General features: G+C 52.6%; 1 protein-coding gene across 3 annotated transcripts in view; it reads left to right on the top strand.

Moving 5' to 3' along the window:
* Positions 1-18,921, top strand: part of MPRIP (myosin phosphatase Rho interacting protein) — an 87,683-nt gene that overhangs the window by 52,428 nt on the left and 16,334 nt on the right. For 2 of the 3 annotated variants that reach the window (XM_064461495.1, XM_064461496.1), the window contains exons 9-15: positions 123-239; positions 2,777-2,833; positions 4,197-4,265; positions 4,489-4,578; positions 5,030-5,139; positions 9,562-10,147; positions 11,075-11,191. In XM_064461495.1, coding sequence (XP_064317565.1) covers positions 123-239; positions 2,777-2,833; positions 4,197-4,265; positions 4,489-4,578; positions 5,030-5,139; positions 9,562-10,147; positions 11,075-11,191 — 1,146 coding nt within the window. Of the gene's footprint in view, positions 1-122; positions 240-2,776; positions 2,834-4,196; positions 4,266-4,488; positions 4,579-5,029; positions 5,140-9,561; positions 10,148-11,074; positions 11,192-14,202; positions 18,076-18,921 lie in introns of all 3 variants that reach the window. The other variant, XM_064461497.1, reaches the window with a different exon arrangement.

Below are 18,921 nucleotides of genomic sequence, written 5' to 3'. Positions count from 1 at the left end.
AACAACGCTTGTTCTGAGCCTGAGGTGCCCCTTAAATACACGGATTTTTATGCCGTGAGCCAAGAGAGTGGGACTTGCTGTCCTAGTTCGTGCGCTGATCTGGGCTAACGCTGTTTACACAGGACTTCACTTGTGAAGGTGCAGCTGTGGGCTCTATCCTGGATGTATCTGCGTCTCCTCTGTCCCCGCATCGCCGGGCAAAGTCGCTGGACAGAAGGTCCACAGAGTCCTCTATGACGGTGAGCCACCGGGGCCGTGTCCTCTGCCTTGCGGGAGGACATCGGACGCCCTTCCCAGGCAGGTCTGGTGAAAACTGCTGTGCTGCTTTCCCCATAGCCAGCACGTAGGACATGGGATACGCTCAGATTCGGAGCAGGTTTCAGTGACTTGGCTTCTCACTTGGCATGTTAAGGAGAGCTAACACGTGCCCTGGCTTTCTAATGACTCTTCCTTGATGTTTATAGAGTTGCAAGTGGGTGTCAGTGGGATGAAGGCTGCGAGGAAGGGCTGAAGCTGCCGTCCTGAGCTTTCCCTCTTTGCGTATTTCAAATGCTCACCAGACCTGGAGGCAAACAGTACAGAACAAACACAAAACGCTCTTCTCTCACTCACCACCCTTCTGTAGGAACAAAACAAATACACTCGCTAATCTCTCAAAAAGATTACACAGCCATTGTAAATATGAGCTGCATTTTTTGTGGATGGGCAGCTTCTATTCAAGGACTTCTCAGAAAAATGCAGTAGCTTAGCATTTCTGTAGTAGCTTTTCACGTAGGCTTGTACAGCCACAAGAATGATTTTTAAATTCTTGGTGGCAATAAAAAGGTGCAAGAAGTACACATTAAGTGGTGAGGCATATTGTCTAATGAAAGCAAGAAAATCATGCAGTTGGTGGGAAGAAAACCTTTTCCTTGCATTAAATACGCCTTTATTGTGCCACTCTGCTGCGAAAGTAGCAACATAAGAAAAAGCCGCATGCTTGCTGCCTTGCAGCCATGACGGCAAGACTCTCCCTTGCCCATCAGGTTTGCTGTGTCAGATCAGGTCAGTTATCTGTCAGGATAAAAGCCGAGGGAAGAGTTCATCCCTTGTTAGGCTCGGTGGGTTACAGCAGAGCTGTGGCTTGCGCTGCGTGGGTATCTTGTCCATCAAGTGCTTTATCTGTTTTTTGTTTCTAATGTCTACACCCTTCAGTGGCAGCTGGTCCCACACTTTTTGTGCTTCAGCAGCTTTGCAGCTTCGGGCAAACCCTGTGCTCTCCTGCCTGCCTGAGCACTTGGAGGAAAGCAGAGGGGTTTCCGTGGAGGAGTGGGACCTGCAGGAGAAACCCTCCTGCTCCGGGCGCTTCTGTAGCGTCTCACTGCAGCCCAGTCTGAAACCTCCATGTACTGCTTAGCAGCACCTTTCCTCTCTGGCTGCTTCTACACCTTTGCTTAAACTTTAAGGAAACTCAGAAGTGTAGTAAAGTAGTATGAATGATGCTAAGGAGGGGTTTATCTGCTTTTGCAGGAGGTTCTTGCCCTGTGCTTCTTCCCAGTTGATAACAAGCCCATGAGCAACTGTAACACTTTTACTACTTCTCTTTTCCTTCTCTGCAAAGTGCATGGTTGGGAGCAGGTTGGTTTTGATCCACAATGTAGATCCTTCACTTGATGCTCTCCTGTTGTACAAGAAAGAGCTTAAACAGGACGTAGACCCAGGGACCATGATCCCACCTGCACTTTGACAGAGGAGAAGCAGGCAGGTGGTGGTGTCACTCTCTCAGGGTAAATTAGGGCTGAGATTAGAACTTGCCGCGCTCAGCCTACTGCAGAGATGGGTGTAGTCACTGCAACTGCTATTTTCTCTATAGTTTGTTCGTGGTTTATCACTGCCTTGTCAGCAGAGCCTGGTGGGGCTCAGTGGGTTTATTGCCTGCAGCCACACCACAGCCAGGGCTGCTCAGGCTGGCGTCTGCCCGCTCCTTCTTCCGACTCTGTAGAGCTTCAGGAAGGGCAAGGTGGCATTTACTTTCCCATGTGTTTTTGTGGAGTGAGGCTGGCTTCCCACCACCACGGAGGCACTCAAATGTGGGGTGTGCTGCCCCACAGCATTTGATTGAATAGGCTTCCCCAGTTTTCCATTGCTCCCCTTGCTATAGCCCATTTCAGATGCTACAGCTGCATTTCACACACTGCTGTCCTTTCCTCCTCCACTCTGCAGCACGTGGAGCAGCTGGAGGAGCTCAGCCTCGAGGGAGTGAAAGCATTTCCACCACATCCTTCCCTGCGCACAGGCAGGGCTGGGAGGAAGGGCTGGCAGGAGTTATCCCACGCTATCTTGGTTGTTTTTTTCAGAGCTTCAACATCCCAATGCACCCGCTTTGGAGGAAAGAGCAGGTGTCGTTTGGGTGGTGCCGTGCTCGGATTCCCTGTAATTTCCAGCCTTGGGAACTCAGCCTTATTTAGAACCCTGCAGCACATAGTTTTTCCTTCGTAGTATATAAAAGAGGGACAAAACTGCCTGCACTCTTGCTAATTCCTTGCTGCTTCTTCCTCTGTAATGCTGGTGTAACAGTAGGAAATTGCAAGAGAAGGGGGCAGCCTGAGTAAGCCATACGGCAGGTCTCTCTTCCTCCTGGGAGCAAATGTTTAGCTCCACACAGTGTAATGTTCCAGTTTAACTGTTGCTGGTCTCTTTTATTGCTGTGCTGTGTTTTATCAAGCTGCTGCTGTTGTCTGCCAGGCGCAGACACTTCCACACCCCCCCCTCTGATCGCCTCTCTCCTTTCCTGCAGCCCGACCTGCTGAACTTCAAGAAGGGCTGGTTGACAAAGCAGTACGAGGACGGGCAGGTGAGTCCAGGGGAAGCTCTGCCCTTTGCGTCGGTCTTCAGTGCCGCTGACGCTCACTCCGATGTCCCAGCTGCACGTGGGGCTGCCCTCGGCACTGACAAAGCCCCGATGTCCTTGCAGGGTAGATCAGTATTGGGCCGTGCTCCAGGTGGGAGAAACCACATGTAGGCGCTTGGGCAGATCAGCGACAGCGAGTTTGTACAACCCTGGAGCCAGGCAGCAGTGGATGTGTGCAAGCCCTGTGCAAATGGTGTTTGTCTTGGAGCTGGAATAGCTGGTGCTCTGTCCTGGGGAAGTTTCAAAGCCCTACAGCTGGATAGTGTGTTGTGGGTTTCTAGGGAGCCGGGGCAGCTTCAATAGCAGCACTGGTTTCGTGTTCCCATTTTCTATTAGCCTCATCTCCCTTGTGACCCAGCAACTTCTTCGGTGTCAGTAATGAGACTCAGATAAGCTCTCCTGAGGGCTGGGGAAATGCAAGAAACAAATAAATGCCTCTGAGTTGATGCTGAGGGAAGCAGACACTGCTGCTTTCCTCCTGTCCATTCCAGGAAGGATGCAGGATGTACTGCTCTATCAGAGCCTTAGAGACAGGCACTGATGCCAAGGTGGCGTGAGTGCTCTGGCTGTTTGCAAACCACCCCTTCCCTGGATTTCCTGCCCTCCTGCTCAGCCCATCAAGGGAAAATGAGGGCAACTCGCTCACGGCTGTGAGCGCCGTGGCCCAGGCTCCGCTGCGGGGACCTGCTGGTACCTTGGGCCCTGGGGCTGAGGGTGTGTCTGTAGGCAGCCAGAGGAGGAATCAGCTGCTTTATTAACTGAAAGCTGCCTTAGATAAGCCTGTGCCTTGCTGGGAGCATGCAGAATGCATATTTGTATAGAGCAAGGGCCAGGAATAGGCTCCAACTCAATTTCCAGGTACTGCAGATAAACCAAGAATATTTTACTGTGCTTTTTTTTAATAAAAAAGGTCCCTCTGAGGCTTTAAGTGCAGCCACTAAAAGCATCGCCTTGCCAGTGGAGCTAATGGGAAGGCTCCGACTGCCCTGTGGCTCTCACGGTGTTTCACCGTTACATGCAGGGTTGGTGCCGCTGAGGTCCAGCACTGTGCCAGTGTGGCAGTGCTGGGGAAATGGGGAGCCTGGCGGTGCAAACCGTTACTGTGTCCCTTGTGTTGCTGCCTGTTCAGGTCTCCCCTTTCCCCTGGGAGGGCCTCTTGGTGAAGCCGGGTGCAGAGCTGGGAGAGGAGAGCTTGGGAGCTGCCTCCTTGTGGGGCATCTCTGCGGGTGACTTGTGATGAGCTGCTCGGGCTCTGCTGGTGGGGAAGGAGCAAGACTGTAACCGCCCCATCTTGGTTGTTTCCTAGTGGAAGAAGCACTGGTTTGTGCTGACCGACCAGAGCCTGAGATACTACCGGGATTCAGTGGCAGAGGAGGTGAGTGTCTTTCCCCTGAGCATTCAAATCACTCTCCACCCAGGGGAGCCCCAGGTGCTCCCAAACTGACCCCAGGCAGGTTGTCTTCCCAGATGCCAAGGTCCTGGAGCATCACTCTTCGGGGCTTTGTCCTTCTCGAGGACCTGCTGCATGCTTCCCTGCAAGCCCACCGCACTTTGGGATTGCAAAATATTACAGCGTATTTTACCTCTTCCCTCTCCAGGCAGCTGATCTGGATGGAGAAATCGATTTATCCACATGCTACGATGTTACTGAGTACCCGGTTCAGCGAAACTACGGCTTCCAAATCCACGTAAGGAATATGTGGGGAGGAGAAAGAGTCCAGCTGCAGGACGGCCAACAGGGCTGCTCACGCTGTGCTGCTGCTTGGGGATGCTTGTCTGTGGCAAGGGAAACATCTCCCCAAACACCTAAGAGAGGCCACCTGGCATTCCCCCCAGTGCTCCAGAGAGCTACGGCCTTCAGTTTGAGAGCCTGGTTTTGGTTCAGAAAAAATGGAGGGGGAAAGGGAAGGTTTTGTCTCAGCCTTAGGGGCTCAGCTGTGGCAAAACTAGCCTGATTGCTGAGAAACGCTAATTCCCACTGTGACCGTGCTGGGGGGATGGAGGGGCTGGGTGCAATCTCCATGCAGCTGGTGAGCAGTGCTGGGTGCTTGGGGCTGGGAGCAGGGTGGTATTGGGTGGGGTGGGAAGGTGCTGGTGGGCGCAATCAGCTGCTCTGAGCCAGTCCTCCTCCCTCGCCAGACGAAGGAAGGGGAGTTCACCCTCTCCGCCATGACGTCGGGCATTCGCCGCAACTGGATCCAGACCATCATGAAGCACGTTCGACCCACCACTGCTCCCGATGTAACAAGGTAAAGGAGGGAGTTTAGCAGTCCCTGCAGTTGTCTGGTTTGCTGTGCAGGAGTAACTCTTCCCTTATCCCCTTTCTTTCCTCGTTCTGAGCCCGTCCGTTCCTGAAAGCTGCGGCTCTTTCTCACATCCCTCTCTCTGGGCTTAATTTGGATACGCTTTGTGGGGATGCTGATATGCTGAGTTACTCTTACGCCTGCAGATTTCAAAGAGGGTTGAAAATGTGGCTTTAATTTGTGCATAGGAATATGAAATACTGTTCCTATATCAAGGCTCCTCTGGATTCCCACCAGGTATTGTGAAACCACTTGGATTCAGTTGTGCTGGGTTCCCCCTTTCCTCTGGCTACTGTTCAGCACGAGCTGCCCATCCCCTCCGTGGGTCACGGCAGCACGAGCCCAGGGTTCAATTTAGAAGCTTTTTGGCTCTGATATATTTAAAACTCCAGCCAGCAAATTGTCTTCCCTCCTCTTTTGATCTTCCAGATAGCTGCCGCAGCTCCTTCCCCTTACGCATTAGTAATGCTCGTGTCTCCTCCTGCCGTCAGTGCCAGAGGAAGGGACCCCTCGCTTCACAGAGTACCTTCTGTGAGCGCTTGCGGCTGTGGGTAAAGGGTGTTTGACCTCCTCACAGCTAACCGCGCCAGCCGCACTCGTACGGGCCACCTCTTACAGGCTTCATGGACACGGCCGCACCATTAACTCCGTCTCCTGTCCTTATCGTAGCTGCAACGAGCAGGTTTTTGCCAGGTTTGTCCCTGCATTGATGGAATGGCTCTTCTCACCCGGTGCTGTTGACCTGGAGGCGCTCCAGTCTCTCCTTCCCCATCCCGCTTGGCACTCGGCCACTGTTTCCCAGCCCTGCCCGAGCTCTGGTGGATCTCGCGGGGGTCTCGGGGAAGCCGCCTCTCTCCTCACTCCTGTGTATGTTTGATTTCCATGCAATCCCAGGAAAAACTTCTCTTTGAAACTATCCGTGCTGAAGCCCAGGTTGGAAAACTGTGTTCTCTCCTGTATTAACGTTTTGTGGTTTGTATATCTTGTGATTCACTGCATGCTCCTCCTTTTCTGCACCTCGGATGGGAAGTCCTGCAGTTTCCATTTAGTTTTCTTTTTTTTCTCCCCCCTTCCCCCCTTTTTTTTTTCTTTAAATAAAAGCCAGAGAGAAGGGAAGAAGCAACCTGGTCTTAACACTTGATTTCCTCACACTGGTATCTTCCGATGTGACTAGATATGAAGATGAAGACCAAGGAAATTTGAGGGGACCTCTCTGACTTTAAAGAGCCAGATATATTTATAGCCTAACAGGTTACTGTAGCACAATAATCCTGCAGCACAATAATCCCATACAAAATGGTTTGACTTGGCTTATCCCAGTGAGAGGGTCCAAGCGCAGGTACCAGTTGGGCAGTAACTTGTTATGCTGCATAAATAGACCGGGAGTCTCAATCCTGAGCTGGGGAAGAGGGAATTACAGGTGCGCTTCTGTTGTTTTCCACCAAGCTGGTTTCAGATGGGGCAGAGTCTGATGCGGGTTAGTTGTGTTGCTGAGAGGTTGTTGCTGTGAGCTGAAGGGCTGTGCCGTGCGTGAAGCCGGGATTGTTCACCCAGTGCCTGCTGCGAGCCCTTTGCCGCGGTGCGTGGGGTATCCCAGCCCGTGCTTTGGGCATGTCATTGACACCCGTACCCGGGGAGCGCCTTGTGGACGGGGCTGCTGGAAAGCCGAAGGACAGACTGCCAAAGGCTCATGATGGAGAGGTGGCAAACGTCTGCACAGCGCGGCCGGGGTGCGAGAGGGACTTTAGTCTGGTTGCTTGGCTGTGCCGGGAGGGTGGTGGTTTCACCCCATCCCCAGGCTGGTCTGACTCCGCACGCTCCTGCAGCCCTCCGCTGCTTCTCGTTAACCCGCAGCCATGTCTCCGCCGAGCCAAACCCGTTTTCTCGGTTACTCAAGTCCTAATTACTGTTTATATTGCTGCGTGTGTCCGCACCCGGGGTGGGGGGGCAGGTGCTGCGCTGCTCCCTGCCCTCAGCAGTGCCCTGCAATCTGCAGGGCTACCGATTACACCCTGCTAACGATGACCATGAAGATATAAAATACCCACAAGAAAGAAGGTGGCCGCTTCAGCGCTGGGTCCCTGTTCAGCTCCCAGCCCCGGTGAGGCTGAGTTCCCCAGTGTCCTCCCAGTTCCCTGCAGCCTTCATGTACTCCTTGCACGCTGCGGCAGCATGCTCGGCTCACAGCTTGCACTGCTCCCACAGCCACCTGTCTTAAAAAAAACCCCAACCTTTTTATTTTGACCTATAAATACCATTGCGAGGCAAAGAGCCCCTCTCCCATGTGATGTGAATTAATTTGTCTGGGATGGAGGAGATGTGAAATGCTTGAGCAGAATTTAATAGCCATGGGGCACTTGCGGGCGATGAAACGAGAAACTTCAGGTCAGTCTTCTGAGTCTCTTAACGCAGTTCCCAGCAGCCGTCCCTCCGCTCCCTGACACACATCCCATGCCCTTTGGAAAGCAGCAGAGGAGAAATGAGCTCGCGAGAGATGTCCCCTCTAGAAATGCCGAGCTTCTTCACTGTGGTATTTAGAGCAGCATAATTTCTGTCTCTGAACAGCATCCGAGGGAACCCCAAACCCTGTTTTTTCCTAGCTCTCTTCTCCATTTTAAGATTCCATTATATCCCCACTTTACTTATTTAAAATGCAGCTGTAATCACTAACTGACTCCAGACTGAGCGCCGGGATTTGGAGTCGTGCAATATCTTCTAATGGTTGAGGAGCGAGGAGGTTTCATCGTGGTGCCTTTTGGGTTTATTTTATTAGCTGCAAGTGACAGACCTGAAGAAGGAATTACCTCTGAGCTGGTTTTAGCCTGTAACTGCCAGAGTTTCTTGAAACCCAGCTCTACTGAGCCTATAGTTTGATCGTGGATGAAATTGCATCGGAAGATACTAGCCCCGGACCCATGCAGAGTCATCTCTTCTGCTCCATCCTTTGTTTTGGGCACATGCACATATGTGAGGTTGTTGGCTGCGGGAGCTTGGCGTTACCAAGGTGGGAGGAGAAGCCGTGCTGCTGCTGCTCCCTCCCGGTCACGGCAGTCTCGGTGCATGCGGTCCCGTGGGTCAGAGCCCCGTTAGCGGTGGTTTGCCTGCAGCGAAGGGCCTGGGGAGCTGCTTTCCAGCTCTTCCCACTGCGTCCTTCCAGAAAGCTTGTCGAGGCTGTGCAGGAGGCTGGAGCCCCGGGGGATGCTGTGGTTCTACTGGAAGCAGGGAGAGCCAGGAGTCAGCCTTGAGCAGCAGGGCTGTGCCTTGGGAAGCATCTTGGGGGCTTCTGATAGCAAAGACGGTTCATCAAATGCCTGCCAATCCCTGAGGATGGGCTTCCTCTGCAAACTTAGCATACTGCTATTTTCTTTTTTTAGTTTTGATCTGCATGTTACAAGGCTGGCATGTCTACGTTTAATAAGCTAATACTGCATTATGGATTATCCATAGGTTGGAAACGGTATTGCCTTCCCCTATTAACTTTCCCTGCCTGACAAGTTTGTCTCCCCTCTCAACCCACCACCCTTTAACTCAGCACTAAATATCATTCCTTGCTTGAGAAATCAACATTTTCAGTGACTTCTGTGGTATGTTGAGTAATTCCTGCTCTCCTAGCTGCACCGACAGCTGCACATCTGGCGTGCAGCCCCCGTGGGGGGTGGCTGCCCAAGCTGCCCGCAAGGCTGGTTTCCCCAGGGGGAGATCTGTGCCTTCAGTGCAGATAGTGGCATGGAGAAGTTTTTGACCCATTAATATCTTGACTTTGCCAAGCTCGAGGAAAACCTTCCCCCTGTCACCCAAGACCTCTAGGAGCTGCTCTGTGCTTCTCCGCCCTGCAGCTCTGAAGCCAGACTGACTTTGGTGGGACTGGTGGCATCTTCCCCGCAAGCACGTGACTATGGCCGTGTTGACCGGCGTGTGTGCATGGAGCCCGCAGCCGGGGGGGCGGGCGGCGAGCCACCCGGCGGGTGCCGGACGAGCTTTCGAAGCCTCTTCCCCGCCTGGCAGGATGGTTCCGGGTCGCTGCCTCGGCCATGGGCTGCTGCTGGGCCATGGTCACCAGCCCCGGGGCAGCTGCTGAGGAGGAGCGAGGTTGGGATCGGCCGCTCTCTGGGGGCCGGGGGGTGCCCAGGAGCAGCCGGGGCCGCTTGCACCAAGGCTTTGCACACCAGCACGACCCCGGGGAAGGGCAGCGACGGCTCCTGCGCCCGAGAGGCGATGGGAGATGGAGGGGCAGGGGGGCACCCACATGGCATTGGCTTGGGCTTCCAGCAGCCCCTTTCCACCCAGCTCTTCGAGGCATGCGTGGGAGCACCTGGCCATCTCGAGCACCCACTGACGCTTTCCTTCACCCTCTCTCTGTCCTCACAGCTCACTGCCAGAAGAGAAAAGCAAAACAAGCTCTTCCTTCGAGACTGGTCCAAAGCCGAGTGAGAAGCCAGATGCGGAGCAAGCTGAGCTGGACCCGGAGCAGAAGCGGAGCCGTGCACGGGAGCGCCGGCGAGAAGGACGGTCCAAGACCTTTGACTGGGCTGAATTTCGCCCCATCCAGCAAGCCCTGGCGCAGGAGCGTGCAAATGCTGCAGACTCCTCCAAGAGCGGCTCTGCCGCCTTCCCCAGGGATGCCAGTGCCACTGACGCCGACCCGGGAGAGCTGGAGCGGGAGCGGGCCCGGCGGCGGGAGGAGCGGCGCAAACGCTTCGAGATGATCGATGCTGTGGATGGGGCAGGGTCAGAAGAGGCTCTAAGGATGGAGGTGGACCGGATCCTGCCTGTCCCGGTGGACATCAAACCGCAGAACGTCCACGTGGAGATCGAGCAGCGCTGGCACCAGGTGGAGACCACCCCGCTGCGGGAGGAGAAGCAGATCCCCATCGCGCCCCTGCACCTCGCCCACACCGAGGACCGGGACGAGGGGCTGACGAAGCAGCACTTGACCACTCTGCTGGAGAAGGAGGTAAAGCGGGGTGCGTGGGGTGCAGACTGCCTGTCAAAATGGCCTTCAGACCACTGCAGGAACTGTAGGAAGCCTGAGCAAGGCTTAAGAAAGCTGTATTTATTCCTACTTTGCAATAGCAATGAGTGGGGATGCTGTAGGGCTCCCTGGGGAGCTGGCAGGGCACAGATCCGTGTCTGTTCTCGTACAGCTCTGCCAGATGCTTTCATGTTCCAGCAGCTGCAGAAAGGGCTGTTCTTGCAAGGGTGATATTTCGCTACCCCCTCCCATTTAACACAGCCTACGCTTTTGTTGGTTGTTAGCCAGCCTGCCTCTGATGAGATGGGTTCAACTGATGTGCATTAACCGGACTCTAAATTCAAGCTCATAATTCTGTGTGCCTCTACAGCTGTAGAGATTTGTGTCTGCACTTACGCCTACAAAACTATAAACTGGCTTGAATTATAGCACACACCACAAAGGTTCCCTTTTTGTGGAGCCTACATCAAGCAATCTTACGATTTTAGGGAAAAAAAAGGTGGAGACTCAGCTCACTTGGAAGAGGTCCATGCCTGGGATAACAAAGGGTGTTGTTAGCTGGGATTAAAGTGTATTAGCAGGAATGAAAGGGGTGCGGGCGTGGAGTAACGAGGAGTATCGCCAAGCTGAACTAGGCTGGGATTTGCCTGGGTCATGCCTGGCACAAGCTGGTGCCATTTGTCCTCTGCTGCAGTGAGCTTTATGAACTAAACTAACGTGTAACTTAGTCCTTTGGGGGGGGGAGGGATTTTGGCTGGCAAAATGAAATCCAGGTTCCAGAGCAGAGCAAAGCAGCGGCACCATCAAAAGCCCTGTTCATTCTGCTCTACATCCCCTCCGAGCTGCTTGCTTCTTATGGCAGACCCCCTGCCCACTCCCTGGACGCTGTCTCTGTTCATCTCCCTCCAGCTGGAGCAGAAGCAAAAGGAGGCCCTGGAGCTCCTGGAGCAGAACCGGCACCTGCAGGACCAGCTGAAAGTGGCACTGGGCCGGGAGCAGAGCGCCCGGGAGGGCTACGTGTTGCAGGTAGGAGAGTGGGGAGGACAGAGAAATGTGCCTTCCTCTATGCCCGAGGGGGACCCTGGTGGGCTTCAGTCCAGGGTGTTCGTGGGGGCATCCTGGTTGATGCAGAGATGTGCACCACTGAGTGGGCTCCAGGAGATTTGACCTTCTTGCAAATACTCATTCTGTGGCCTTACCAGAATCATCTGCTTAACAAAACCTCTGATCTGGGATGCAGTAGACAGAAGATAACATTACCTACTGGCGTCCCTGAGGGAAAATGAAACACAGCCATGGCAGACAGAAGGGATCCCCGTCTACCTCTGACCCATCCTATTACTGTCCATCTCCCTTTTTCTGTGCCTCAGATATTCCCCTCAGGCAGTGGGGCGCACATAAGGCTTTCTAAGCATCTTGCAGCCCAGCAGTTGCTCCTGCCCAGGGGGTCTGTGTGGCAATTACACGGGCAAACACAGCACGTGCAGCGTGTGTGGGCCCGTTCCCCGCAGCCAGAGTGGGAGTTGCGCTGGGACAACCTGTTGTCTTGGGTCACTTGATGGTTTCTTCTGTTACAACGTGCCTTTCCTCAGCAAAGCCTAGATGTGTGCTTTGGAGGTTCTGGCAAAAGAGACAGGAGGGTCTCTTAGGAAGCCTCTCCTTCCCTCCTCCAAATAAAGCAGATTTTTCCAGCCCTTCCTCTGGGAGCGTCCACGCCCGCAGGAGCCGTGATGCCTGCAGGGCAGCTTCTGGCTGCTCTCATGTGTCCATAGTCCTGTTTTTGTGCAGGGGCAGCATTTTGACCTGCTCAAATCTACTTGGCCAAACTGGCCCTGGATCGAAGTGGCCGTGCGTGACCGCACGCTGCGCTCCCATAGCGGCAAACCTGGTATCGACGCTGAACTTTGCGTCCTTATTTCTCATGGGAGAAATTTCCCCCAAAGAAGCTGCACGGGCAGTGGAGCCAGCCCAGGTAGAGGGGCATCTTGCCTTCCTTGCTGGTGATCTCCTTGGAGGAGTTATTAATGCATTTATTTCTGGAGTCCCCAAAGCTGACAGTGCTTGCTTGGAGCAGTTCCATTTTCACTTGGCAGTGTTGGACCAGTAACTAACTCCCACTTCCCTGGGGCAAAGGCATCTGACCTCCCTTTGCCTAGAGCCCAGAAAAATCAGGGAACGGGGCTAAAAGCTGGATGCTGAATCCACTCTCAGATTGCCTGTGTTGAAGTTGGCTGTAGCGCCTCGATACGAGGGCAAGAGGGCAAGTCTGAAGAAGGGCTGAGCAAGTCATCGCTGCAGTGAGAAGCGACCCAAATTCTGACCTAGAAGTTGGAGAGGGTTTTTGGAAGGGTTGGAGGCTTTTGCTTGCTCCAGTCTAATTGTTCTGGGGATTTCCCTTACGTTTCCCTGGGAGCGGAGGGGTTAAAGTCCTGTAGCAGAAGGGAGTAACCCCACCAATCCCTGCTGGGGTGGAGGGATTGGGATCGCTGGGGAGGATTCTGCAGCCCCAGACTGCAGGCAATCATAACAGCATTTTTATGGATGGAACCTCTGAATTTCATGTGCCCCCCGCCTCCGTCATGGCTAATTCTGGAGAGGTTCCTGTGCTGTCTATGGGGAGGGATGATGGAGGAGCCTGACTGCTGCCAGCCTATCCCTCCCGAGCTGCCTGGGGGGCACCACCCCCTCCTTGGCAGCATGACCAGCCCCATAGAGACCCCCCCGAGCGCTGCCCCAACATAAGAGATGCTGCACATTTCGTAAGGCAGCTGCTGAGATACCCACCCCAATGCATGTGCTGTGCACCAAAGCCTCTCTGGCCTCGTGTAACCCCTCTCTCGCTCTGAGCTTCCTCGGGATGGGGCACCCCAACCTTGAACCCTACTGGGAGAAACAGCAGGGGCTCCTGCTCCTTGCAGACAGACTGGAGACATCCCCCGGCTCCGGTCACGGTGGGCGGGAGGGGTCACGTACTAACCCATTCCGGGAGGATGTTCTTGCATGTTTTTGGTGTAAAGCATGAAATTTAACTTAACATAACTGAGTGTCACATCTGTGGGCTTTCCTTATCAGCAACCAGAGTACAGCAAGGCAGGCCAAATTCCTAGGCTTAACGCTGTGCTTCTCTCGCCTCTTCCTGTCTGTGTATATTTTTTTAAAGATACATAATTTCTGTCGCCTTTTGCATGACTCTCTCTGTGAGTTTTCCCTTTGCATGCTCCATTGCTTTGGTTTGAATCTCACACAGGTTGGTTTCTTTTATTTTACATTCTCATCACACCTTTTCCCTCCCTTCACTTGTCGGGCTTTTTATTTTGTCCTTTGTTCTTTTTTTTTTTTGCAGGTAGAGAAATTAGATCCTCCCTAGCCTTAAACTTTAGCGTAACAACATCTCTTTAATGCAATGAGCAGCCACTAAGTCCTGTTTGGCAGTCACAGAAATGACATCGCCACGCCGGCTGTCCTGTCTCCCTGCATTTGGGTGGGATGTGATGTCATTTGCTGTCACCTCACTTTCTGTCGTTGCTTTTGGTCGGTAGGACTGTGTTACCTGAACTGTGCACTTTTTGTTTCACAAAACGAACAAACATGCTGAAAAAGCAGTTCCTTTCTTCTCGACCTGTTCCCATCCCCTCCTCCTCCTCACCCTTCCCGTTTTTCTCTCGTCTGTCCGTCTCTGTTTTACTGCTGGTGTTTCTTTTTCATTGTTTTTTTGGTTCTGTTTGATTTTGGTGGTTTGTTTTTTTTTTTTCGTTTAGCCTGTTACTGTACAGCTGTTTTGATGTTGTGGTCCATGTTTTCTGTTACTGGAAAGCAGTTGTCGCTCATTCAAAAAAAAAAACAAAAAAAGAAAAAAAAAAGTTGGTTAAAACAAACAAAAAAAATTGTGCCAAGAACAAATCATCCCAATTGGAGCATGTGGGTAGCAGCCAAATCTCTGCAAGGAGCTTTTCCGTGGCCTGCCTGGCCAGAGGTGTGACACTCAGAAGGGAGAGCCAAGAGTGTTACTAATCTAGTATTTAATCGATTTTTTTAAGACCGAGGTGGCCGCCTCGCCATCAGGTGCCTGGCAGAGGCTCCACAAAGTCAACCAAGACCTCCAAAGCGAGCTGGAAGCCCAATGCCAACGTCAAGAGCTGATCAATCAGCAGATTCAGTCGCTGAAGCGCAGCTACGCCGAGGCCAAGGATGTGATCCGGCACCACGAAGCTGAGATTCAGAGCCTGCAGGCGAGGCTCAGTAACGCGGCGGCCGAGCTCTCCATCAAGGAGCAGACCCTGGCCAAGCTCAAGAGTGACCTGAGGAGCGAAAAAGAGAAAGCCAAAGAGCAGCTGGAGGAGTGGCAGCACGGTGAGGCCACGCTCAGCTCCCAGCTGAAGGCCAGCGAGCAGAAGCTGAAGAGCGTGGAGGCTCTGCTCCTGGAGAAGACCCAGGAGCTGCGGGACCTGGAGATGCAGCAGGCTTTGCAGAGGGACCATCAGAAGGAGGTGCAGCGTCTCCAAGACAGGATCGCAGACCTGAGCAGGCAGCTGAACGCTAGCGAGCAAGCACGGATCCTCATGGAGGAGAAGCTGCAGAAGAATTACGAGGCTTTGCTGGAGAGCTGTGAGAGGGAAAAGCAAGTTTTAATAAGGAGTCTGAAGGAGGTGGAGGATAAGGCCAACGAGTATGAGAACCAGCTGCAAAATAATGAGCAGCAAATGGAAATTCTGCAGAAGGAGAAGCTGAGTGCAAAGTTTGAAGGTAGCGAGCTTGTCCACCAGCTGGAGGAGCAGCTGGTGATGAAGGAGGCCAGCATCCAGAAACTCGCAGAGCACATCAAGGAGCTCGAAAGAGAGAGAGATCAGATCAAATGTCGGTTCCACGAGCTCATGAATCAGGTTGCCGAGTCAGATAATGAAGTTGCAAAGCTGCAAGCAAAGTTGAAAATGGAAGAGACCAACTACCACAATCTGGAGCAATCGTTCGAGGAGGTGTCGGATCAGTTCCAGGGTGTGCAGAAGGTGCTGAAAGAAAAAGAAGAAGAGCTGAGACAGGTTAAGGAAATGCACTTGAGAATTGTGGAGAAGAAAGATCAAGATCTCAGTGAGGCTTTGGTTAAAATGGTTGCTTTAGATAGTAGTTTAGAGGAGACTAAAGTAAAGCTAAAGGCCAAGGAGGAGGCTTTAAAGAAATTAGCTAGTGTCAGCACAGGTCCATGTGCTGAGGACACGGAAGACCTTGGCCCCAGCCTCGAGGCTGATGAAAATCATCCATCCCAACTGGGGCAATCTCTGCAAACTCAGGATGTCCTCCCAGCTCTGACTTACACGCTGAAGGAGGAGGAGGAGGAGGAGGAGGTTCTTGAGAGCAGCCAGAGGCAAACAGAGGAATTCGGCTCCCCGTCCAAAGCTGTAGAGCTCCAGGACCAAGAGTTAGTTCAGAAAGCCTTAGCAAAGCCTGATGTAGGAATCATGGGGACCAAGAGGCAAAGAATCCGTTTCTCGAGCATTCAGTGCCAAAAATACATCCATCCAGATGGATCAGAGAAAAACTGGACAAGCAGTACGTCTTCAGACACAAGCCAAGACAGATCACTGTCTGAAGAAAGCATGTCATCAGAGCCAGCTCTTGGTTACCCCTCGTCAGGGACAAGCGACTCTGAGACCTATCTCTCAATCATCCATTCCCTGGAAACCAAACTCTATATTACAGAGGAAAAACTCAAAGATGTAACGATGAAGCTTGAAAGCCAGCATGGCCATAATCAGGAGACGCTCATCGCCCTCCACCATCAGTGGGCCAGCACAGAGTCTCAGCTGCGGGAACAACTTCAGACCAGCTTGTCCCAAGTCAGTGCTTTGATCTCACAGCTGGAGAGTGAGAGGCAGGAAAAGTTCAAGCTCATAGAAAATCACGTTAGTGAGCTGGGAGGTTTCCAAGTGAAAAATGATCAAGCGCTGACTTGCTTAGAGAAGTGCAGGGAGCAACTAAGATCTTTGCCCAAATCAGACAAGGGAAAGGAGGGTGATTTGTTCCATGTTACTCTGTCCAGCATGGAAACAACCTTATCAAATGCAATCCAAGCCTTGAGAGGGGCACCAGTCCCGTCGGAGCATCAGCAGAGTGAAAGCCTTATCACAGAAAGTCCCGCTCCAGAAGGAGGTTTTTTGGGAGAAGAGGAGCACGTCTCCAGGGAGCAGCGAGCGGAAATGTTTGACGCCAGCCAGCTGAGATGGCTTTCTGAGAGGGTGGCATTTGAGGCCTCTCTCATCAACCAAATAGCAGAGTCTTTGAAAAATGCAAGCTCTGAGATATCTCAGCTTCTGAGGCAGATCCAGGGAACGGCCGAGGTGGTTTTGTTGGAGCCAGCAAATGTTTCTCATACAGCAGTTGACTTGGCCAGTGTCCTATCTAAGAAGCTGCTGCTGGAAGGGGAGTTCTGGAGCCAGGTGGAGGAGCTGAGAGTGCACTTGAGCACCAGAGAAGGAGAAGCCGAGGGCAAAACAGAAACAACAGGTTTGGGCTTTTCTCCATGTTTTCTCAGTGCTGTAGCAGATGCTACGTTGATCAAGGCAGAACTTGGGTTTGTCGCACAGAAAATGAGAGAATCTTTTCATCAGAGATTAAAAACAATCGAAGAAGACCTCCATAATACCAAAACAGCTCTCCAACAGCATAAATGCATGTTGGAGGAGATCATCAAAGCATACAGGACTCCTGATTTTGATGGAGTTATGCACCAGATTTCTGAAGCACTTGAAATTCAGAAAGTTGCTTCAGAAAGAACCCAAATCTCCTGGGACGGGAGCCATCTGCAAATGGTGCCGGGTCAGGAATTAGCCAAGACAGAGGAGATTGGCAGCCTGCCGGACCGTAGTAGTGAAGCTCTTGTTTCCATTCAGGAAGATCTTGCCCAACAACTAAAGGACAAATCAAATGTACTGAAGGAAATATCTGTTGCCTTACTCTCTCTGCCTCCTGAGGAGGCAATGAGAGACTGTCAGAAGCTCCTGAAGATATCTCAGAGTCTTTCATATAATTCGTGCATGGGTGACCTTGAACGGTATTCCTCTTTGTTAGTCCAAGATGCAATTGTTCAGGCTCAGGTTTGTTATACCGCTTGCAAAGTCCGACTGGAATACGAGAGAGAGCTGAAGTCTTACAAGGAGTCCTTGCAAAGCATGGACGCGCTCTGCCAAGAGCGTGTGAAGACTGTCTCTCTCCTTCGGGACGAGTATGAAGACTTGCTTAGAAAGCAGCAGGGTGAGTACGGCGAGGTGATCGCCATGCTTGAGCGGGAGAACGCTGATCTCAAGGGAAAGGTGTCCCAGCTTGACAGTCAGCGAAGGGTCTTGGAGGAAGAAGAGCATAAACACAGCAAGAGCTTGAGCGAATTGCAGGGACGGTATGAGGAGGAGATTCGAAATGTGATAGAGCAGCTAAACAGGACAGAGGATGCTCTGAAGGCTGAGAGGACAGAGGGCCTCAACCAGCTGGATGCCATTGTCCGTGACAAGCAGAACATGGAGCGGTATCACCTGGAGCAGATGCAAATGCTGGAGGACAAGTTCCAGGCCAAGATCAAGGAGCTGCAGGTCATCCATGGCGAGGAGCTGCAGGCGTTGCAGGAGCACTACAGCCAGAACCTGCAGCGCCTGCAGGAGACCCTGGACGAGTACCAGAGGCAGCACCCAGAGGTGTCCCCGGCGGCGGGCCCGGGCGGTGGGGACGCCTGGGCGGCCGGTGAGGTGGGTGGCACTGGGCAGGGCCCCGGCAGCGACCCGGACTCCATGCACGGCCTGAGGGAGCGCATCCAGGAGCTGGAGGCCCAGATGAACGTCATGAGGGATGAGCTGGAGAACAAGCATCTGGAGGGGAACGCTTCCACCTTGAGGGAAAAATACCAGAAAGACTTTGAAAACTTAAAGGTCTTGATACATTTAATACTTTACGCTTCACGCTTACACCCTGCTGAGTGTATGGGAGGGTGCATTCGGTCCCAGAGTTCGCTTGCCCAACTGAGGGGTGTCTCCCGAAAGAGCCAGCGTGCCAAAGCAAGCCCAAAAGTGTTAGAAAGGGCTCTGTAAAGCATGGCATTTCCCTTTTCTTCATACGGGGGTATTCTAAATGCATTGCCAAGGGCTTGGTCTCGGTGGGAGGGTTGATTATCAGAGGCAGTCTCTGCATGTAGAGGGGAGAAGGGTTTTGAAGTACCTTGATAACTTCACGTTATCCTTCAGTATGACGACCATAGTGTTTCTCCTCGTACCTGAAGCGTACATTCTGTTCGTGACTTCCCTTTAAAAGCATTCCTCAACTCTGTCTTTCCCAGTCTGATCAAATCTCCAGTCTGTCTCTGCTGCCCTCAAAAATGTAAGATGAAATGGAAACTTAAAGCTCTCAAAACGGTCCTAGGGAAAGCAGCTGCACACAGATACCGAATTCTGTAGCAAAGCAAAGCTCCTCTGCAGGAGGCGGCACACCCTGGTGTCGCACACCAGCGATTCCTGACACAACAAACAGTGCACAGTTACGGGGAACCCAGGCTAGGTGCAGAAAAACCCAGTGGCAATGAAGTGCCTGTGTTCAGATTGTTCCACCAGTCAGGACTGCTGTAAAACTAGCCTGAGATGGTACAGTGTCTGAAAAAAACCCTTGGGTTTGGTGTTCTGCTTTTGATCAAAGAGCATTTCCAGTTAAGAATTGGGTTGAGGTCAATAGAGGGCTCCCGGCAGCACCCAGGGAGGATTCCAGGTTGAACCCGCAACCGAAAG

The sequence above is a fragment of the Phalacrocorax carbo genome, chromosome 10 (genome assembly GCF_963921805.1).
Source record: "Phalacrocorax carbo chromosome 10, bPhaCar2.1, whole genome shotgun sequence".
Classification (NCBI taxonomy): Eukaryota; Metazoa; Chordata; class Aves; order Suliformes; family Phalacrocoracidae; genus Phalacrocorax; species Phalacrocorax carbo.
The sequence above is the reverse complement of the archived record's forward strand: the minus strand, read 5'-3'. Positions and strand labels throughout refer to the sequence as shown.